At 38.7% G+C, this 6,939-nt stretch overlaps 1 protein-coding gene across 2 annotated transcripts in view; it reads right to left on the bottom strand.

The window, feature by feature from the left end:
* Window positions 1-4,111: 4,111 nt before the first annotated feature.
* The window catches only part of LOC109861789 (ATPase family AAA domain-containing protein 3), an 8,600-nt gene continuing 5,772 nt past the window's right edge, over window positions 4,112-6,939 (bottom strand). Inside the window, exons 1-4 of one of the 2 annotated variants that reach the window (XM_020441598.1) lie at window positions 6,807-6,906; window positions 5,797-6,271; window positions 4,693-5,716; window positions 4,112-4,545 (exon numbers count right to left, since the gene is read on the bottom strand). In XM_020441598.1, the coding sequence (XP_020297187.1) occupies window positions 4,408-4,545; window positions 4,693-5,716; window positions 5,797-6,271; window positions 6,807-6,879 (1,710 nt within the window). In that variant the 5' untranslated portion in view covers window positions 6,880-6,906 and the 3' untranslated portion in view covers window positions 4,112-4,407. Of the gene's footprint in view, window positions 4,546-4,692; window positions 5,717-5,796; window positions 6,272-6,806; window positions 6,907-6,939 lie in introns of those variants that run through there. The other variant, XM_020441597.1, reaches the window with a different exon arrangement.

Raw genomic sequence — 6,939 nt, 5'->3', positions numbered from 1 at the left:
TTATATATATTATATATAATAATTATTTATATATATTATATAATAATTATATATAATTATATATATTATATAATAATTATTATATATTATATATATTATATATATATATACGTATATACATGTTCATGGCTCCGCTTTTTTCCGCTAATTAATTTAAAACGTGAGTAGAGCATTTTAACAGTAAAAAATAAAATCTCTAAGAATTTTTTTGTTTTTTTAATTAAATTTTATTTTTTTATTTAATCGTGTTTTATTGTTCTGTTCGTGCAAAACAACGCGAATAAGCCTTGCACGTATATGCGCTGTCACGAATTGTCCCGCGCTCGCCGACAACCAATATAATTGCTGTTTACGTTTCTGTCACGACGCGTGCTAATTGTCAGATATGACACAAAAATAAGTTATCTGTTCGATGTTCTGTCACATAAAAAGCACTGCTGTTATACGTTATGACTGTTATTATATTATGACTGGAAGATGCTCTTTTCGCTCCCGCGTACTCGCCCAGCGCCTCTTTTCTGTTAAATTATCTTCAACAATCGAACGGTGCAAGGAGCGACGCGTGTTGTCGGGAAGATGATAGGTCGCTCTTGTACAATTACGCAAAAATATGACCGAGTCTTATATTAATGTCGCATTAATGTGTGTAACGCCCGTCTGATGTTCAATGTCAATTACGCAAAGTGAAAATTACGCCACGTGATTAAGCTGGACGACGCCGGCGCGATGATCTATTTAATATTTTATCATGTAAAGTTTCGCAATCAATTCCACTTGATACGCAATTCTGACTTTTATCTCTCTCTCTCTCTCTCGAGATGTACCGAACTGAAATCTACAGACGCTCCTTTGCATGCTCTGCTATTGCTACGTGGAATAAAATTTTTTCACATTTGCGTGTCACTCAATCTCTTAGCTTATTCAAGAGTTTGATGTTTGCCTATTTATTGGATGGTTGCCGCTCTTATTAATTAATTGTCATAAATTTACTTCACGTTTGATCGACTACACTTTTGTCATTGGTGTTAGTCTGTCTACATTCTACTTAGTACTATTGTTATTGTTATTATAACTATCTTTTTCTTTTTATTTGTTTTGAATTTTGATATTTTTCTTTTTATTTTTATTCTTTTTGTATATATTTTATATTTCCGTCGAAGGGCAGGATGATATAAAACATTATGTGGAGGATTGCGAGATAGTTAAGGAATGGTTTAATAAGCTAGGTAAAGACAATAGGGAAAGAATTGATAATATATTTGATGATAATCTAGGAAAAGAAAAAGGTAAGGGTACTAGTAAGACTATGGAAAAAAAAGAAAAAAGACTCAGAGAGAAAAAGAAGGTAGGAGAAGAAAAAGAAGAAAATAAAATAAACTCTAGTCAGGATGTGGAAGAGGAAGAGGAAAGAGAGGTGGTTTAACTAATTAAAAGAAAGAAATTAGGAAACGCGTATAAAGAGTATAGAAGAAATAATTTTAAACTAAGATAAGATAATTTAAGTTAAAATAAGCAAACAAGTGTAATAAAAAGTGTAATATAAGATGGTGTAGTGGAGTTATATATCTGTGCATATGTAATATAAGTAATATGTTTGTGAGGTGGGATTCTATGATTTCGTGATTGTATAATACTCGTGATAGTGAGAAGTAAAATTAAAACCAAATTGTGTGATATTTTGAATATTTATATTGTAGGAAAGGTAAGAGAAAGAGATAAGAGATTAGATAGAGCAGGTCAGATCAGTAAGGATAATAGATGTAGCAAGCGTGCCCGAAACACGAGATATGAAATATGATATGGTATGATAAGAGACAAAAGGTGTGTTGTAAGAAAGATGTAACCAAGTTCCTTTCTTGGCCGCTAGGCTGAAGTATCAATAAATAAATAAATATATTTCCGTTGAATTTATTATTATGTTATATGAACAATCTCACAGTTTATTTGTATTTTGCGCTTAAGGGGATTTTATCCCGGAGCGCTCAATACAAAAATGATGCTTTCTCTCTCTCTCTCTCTCTCTCTCTCTCTCATTTCTTCTTTTTTTTTTGTTCTAAAGCGAAACCGACACAAATCGATGCTATATTCCGAAAAGTTTCATAAAATGTGCAGCTGCCAAGTTAATTTTAATGTTGCGACGCGCAGCCATCAAAATCGCGGATAAATTGTCGAACAAATTCATACAATAAATAAATCCACAAATTTTATCACAATATTATTCTCTGCAAGATGTTCTACACTCGCACATTTGCGCTCCGAAGAAAAACCAAGATTAATTGTAAGCGCGATTGTGGGGAAGTCACACGAGTCGTAAATTCCTTTCTTCGCGTTAATGTGTTTCAGTTAATGTGTTCGTAAAAAAATGTGATATTGACTGTCTCGCTTGTTTTGATGTCTAAGCATGCATATTTTTCATTTTTACTCAGTCGTATTTCTCAGAATTTCTTCAGAAAAAAAAAAAAAAAAAAAACGAAACGAGATAAATTTCTCTTCGGTGTTGTGTGAAAACCCAATGTGAAACAGTTAGTTTCTGTCGTGCTAAAGTGTGTTTCTTCCTACGCGGACGCTAATAAGCAATACAGTATCAACCCACAATAAATGAAATATTGAGATACTTACGTAGTGTGCTTCTTTCAGAAGTTCTGTCAAAGAACGTTTTTCAATTGTTTTTAAAAACTTAAATGTTTTTATATACAGGGTGTCCCAGCAAGTCCGTATCACCACTCGTAGGCAAGTAGAAGGGGTTATTCTGAGTCGAAAAGTCCTTTTTACTATTTTGCGAGATTCGCACACAAATTAACGAATATAATTAACAAATTCTTAATAAATAAAGATCCGCGAATGAGCGCGCAGCCACGTGCAAAATAACAGCTCGGAGCTGTCACCCTCCGCATTCGCGGATCTTTATTTATTAAGAATTCGTTAATTATTCCGAATCTCGCAAAATGGTAAAAAGAACTTTTCGACTCAGAATAACCCTCTTCTACTTGCCTACGAGCGGTGATACGGACTTGCTGGGACACCCTGTATACAGAATGTCCTGGAATTGCCGTACAATCTCTCGTAGGTAGGTAGAAGGAGTAAAATTGAGTCGAAAAGTCCTGAATCATTTTTTTCTATTACTTATAATAAAGAAGTAATTATTGAATAAATCAAGCCAATCAGCGCCGACTTTAGCCGGGCCGCACGTCAGTCAACCATGCGTCTGATGTGCTCCGCGCGGCTCACTGACGTGCGCCCGGGTAATGATCGGCGCTGATTGGCTTGATTTATTCAATAATTAAATCCTTTATTATAAGTAATACAAAAAACTCGTTCAGGACTTTTTGACTCAGTTTTACTCTTTCTACCTACCTACAAGAGATTGTACGGCAATTCTGGGACACCCTGTATATCAAAAATACACAAACATCTTAAAAAAAAACATATACAAACATCTTTTTTTTTTTTTTAATCTTAAAACGTAATTTACTCAGAATTGCGATGTAGGTTGACACCGTATCGCTCATTAACGTCCATTATATGATTTGGAATATCCAATTTTGTGCGCGCAAAAAAGTCACAATAAGATCCAAATAATTAAATCTTATTAATTCGGGTAATTCGCGCGATGAGAGTGTATCAAAAGTGTATCTGGTGTCGTTGATACGACGTTTTTATGTATAAACGAGCTTTGATACATTTTGCCATTCGTTTTTTTTTTTTTTTTTTCGAATAAACATATAAAATTGATCGCGTCTGTTTGCGTCATTCACATCCGAGAAAAAATTGTTATAAAGTATAATAGTGTGGTTAAGGCAGTTAGAGCATAACACCGGTGTTGCTACTGAGCTCTCGTGCAACATGTTTTTGTAAAATGTACATCTTATTGCGAAGATAATAACATCAGCGTATCTAATTGATAAGGACCTAAAAAGAAGGTCGAAACGTTTATTTATACTCACTCATGTTTAAATAAATCAACTTCTTACACATTTACACATCAACACCGGTGTTATGCTCTAACTGCCTTAACCACACTATTATAAATTATCTGGAGCTAATCATCGTTTTCATCATATTTTTGTTATAAAGTGTTACGGAGTGACGGTAAAAAATGACAAAATTCAAATATTAGGATCAAAATTTAATTATTCTATATGAATGTACATTTGTAACAAGTGACATTTGTGACTGTCGAATCTTGCAAACCCAAGATCTCGCTTCTTTCGGAAACGTTGGATCACGTTGATATAAATACAAAGATCGCCAGAATAATCTTCTTCCCGGCGTCGTTTGTACTTTGTCTTCAATTTTTTTAGCGCTTAAGCACTAATTGTCCTTAGTAACTGATTTTTCTAGTAGCCCGATCTCTCATTCGAAGACTATCGACGATTGAACCCTGGTGCCTATTAGTCCCGTATCTCTCTAAGCCGGAGCTATTGTATTTCCAGGACACGGCTCTATCGCCGGAATCTTCGAAGTCGTCGAACGAACAACCGCGTCGTCCTCCGTGGCGTATATCGACTTCGATTCCTGCTTTTCTTGCTCGCTCTGCCACTGCACCTGTGTAACACAAAAAAATAACATTGGATGGATTTTAAAAACACTTTTTTAAAATTACGTAAATCCCAACGTTAAAAAAATTTGTTTTTTACATTTTTCACTTAAGAATTTTCACGTTAATTTTCTTTGGAAAGAACATTAAAGTACCTTTTGTTTGTGTTGTTTGACAGCCTCAAGACATCTGTCCATAACCATTTTCTCCGTCAACACACCGTCCTCCGAGGCGTAGGCGGCCGCCTGCCACGAAACTCCGAGTTTCGCCAATTCTCTGCCGGACATTCCCTCCGTTAGATCTGCCATTTTGCTGCACAGCGAGCTATAATCGAATTGAGCGACTTTCAATCGCTTGTTGCCCTCGATGGCCGGCTGTAGAACGAACTTGTCGAAGTAGAGCCGAACCAGACGCTCGCGCTCCTCGCGACCCGGAAGACGAAATTCCACCATCTCGTCCAATCGATCGTTCACCGCCCAATCGAACTGTTCGGGCGTATTTGAGGCGAGCACAAGCATGAACTTGTTACTCTGTTCGCCGGTGCGATACAAAAACGCATTCAGCATCGCTCGCAGATCCTCGGAGATGTGCTCGCTCGAGCGTTTCCGCAAAAATGCGTCCGCCTCGTCGATAAACAGCAGCAGTCCCTTCCGCGACGTTAACGCCCAATCGAATACCTTGTGAATGGCGGTCACGCCGTCTCGACCGAGCGGCGCTAGATCGCCGCCTGTTACGATCGCGTAATCCATACCCGAGTGCTCCGCCAGCTTCTTCGCGAACATCGTTTTGCCGGTACCCGGCGGACCGTGCATAAGTATGTTCCTGTACATGCCGCGATTCTGCTTCGTGTTCTTTGTGGCGATTGCGACGTCCCGCAACCGCTCCTCCAGTTTGGGCGCGAGAATTACACCGGATAACGCGTCCGTTTGTTTGCTCTTTAGCCGTTTCGCCGCGAGAATCGGATGGCGAACAGTGTCGAGGAACGAGAATCGCGAAGTTTCGCGCACCAACGACGGTTTTCCCAAGCGGGACTCGATGTAGCGCGACGCCACGCTGGTCGAACCCTTGGCGGTGTATATTCCGAAGGCCACGAGCGACAGTCCGCCGGCTGCTGCGAGAATCTTATCCCAGTCCTCGAGCAGAGCCTTCGCTCCCGAACCCAATACTGAACCAGCTGTTCTGAAAAAAGTACAATTATATTACATACAATTCTCATAAAGACAGTAAGATGTAAGTATCGATGAAATAATATTGTTTACTTTATTGATTCTAAAACAGTAATTCTCTTCTCCGAAGCTTTTAATCGAATCTGTTCTAAGTTAAGATCTTGATTTTCTCTATCAATCTTTGCTTTCGCTTTTAATTCCGCATCTAATTTTCTCATCTCATTTTTGTGTCTCAATTCCATCTCGTGTTCTATCGTTGCTTTCCTCATGGCTTCTTGTTTCGCCACCGATTCTTCCTGTCTTCTTAGATTCTCGTCGTTCATTTTCTGTTGCTGCATTAATTGATCCTCGTAACGTTTCCTAGCTAATTGATCCTGATACTGCGCCCTCATCTGATGCTGCTTGGTCTCTTCTTGTATAGTTTTTCTTCTCTCCTCACCTTCAACCCGCTTTTGCTCCGCTTTAAGCTGCTCGATGCTGGCCTCGTACTTTTTCAATTCGGTCTGCAATTCCACTTGCTTGGTGGTTTCTTGCATTTTCGACAGATCCAACGCGTCTTTCGCATGTTCTGTGTGACAAAAAATAAACTCGCAAGTTCAGTCCGTTCAAAACAGCACCTCTGATGTTGCGAACAAATTAAATATATTTAAGCAATTGCGTTCTATATTTTTTTACAGATTATTTAGCTGTTACATCAATGTCTCTCTCACATATTCTATCTGTGCGACGTTAAAACAAAAGCAATTCAAACGCAAGATCTTTCCTCGCGTCAATATTCATTCATGATTTGAGAAAACAAGACGTTGCAAAGTGCGTTGCGTAAATTTGTGTATCATCTGAAAGAAATAATAAAAATTGCAATCAAATATAGTTAACATCGATTTGTCTGGCATTGTCCGCGAAGATTCGTTATTTTTAGTTCTTCGCTAAAAAAAAAAAATCGTTACTTGTCGATCGATCGACGAGTTTTTCGCGGAAAGTTGCGTCATTCCGCGCGCACGAGGCGATTCTCCGTCCCGTATGCTTAACCTCGAAAACAGCGGCTTACGTAATTGCACTGGTTCGCGCTACTAAATTGCGAGAAAAAAAATCATATATCGTACTGGATCTTTCGAGTTCCTTGGCGGCCGCGGCGGCCCGTTCCAGCGCACTCGAGTCGAACCTGTACGCCTCCATGGAACCGCCGATCTTCGGAGGTAGAGAACCGCCGCCGCCGCCACCGCCGCCGCCGCCGCT

Source organism: Pseudomyrmex gracilis, unplaced genomic scaffold, assembly GCF_002006095.1.
Source record: "Pseudomyrmex gracilis isolate BER0280 unplaced genomic scaffold, ASM200609v1 scaffold_1040, whole genome shotgun sequence".
NCBI lineage: Eukaryota > Metazoa > Arthropoda > Insecta > Hymenoptera > Formicidae > Pseudomyrmex > Pseudomyrmex gracilis.
The sequence above is the reverse complement of the archived record's forward strand: the minus strand, read 5'-3'. Positions and strand labels throughout refer to the sequence as shown.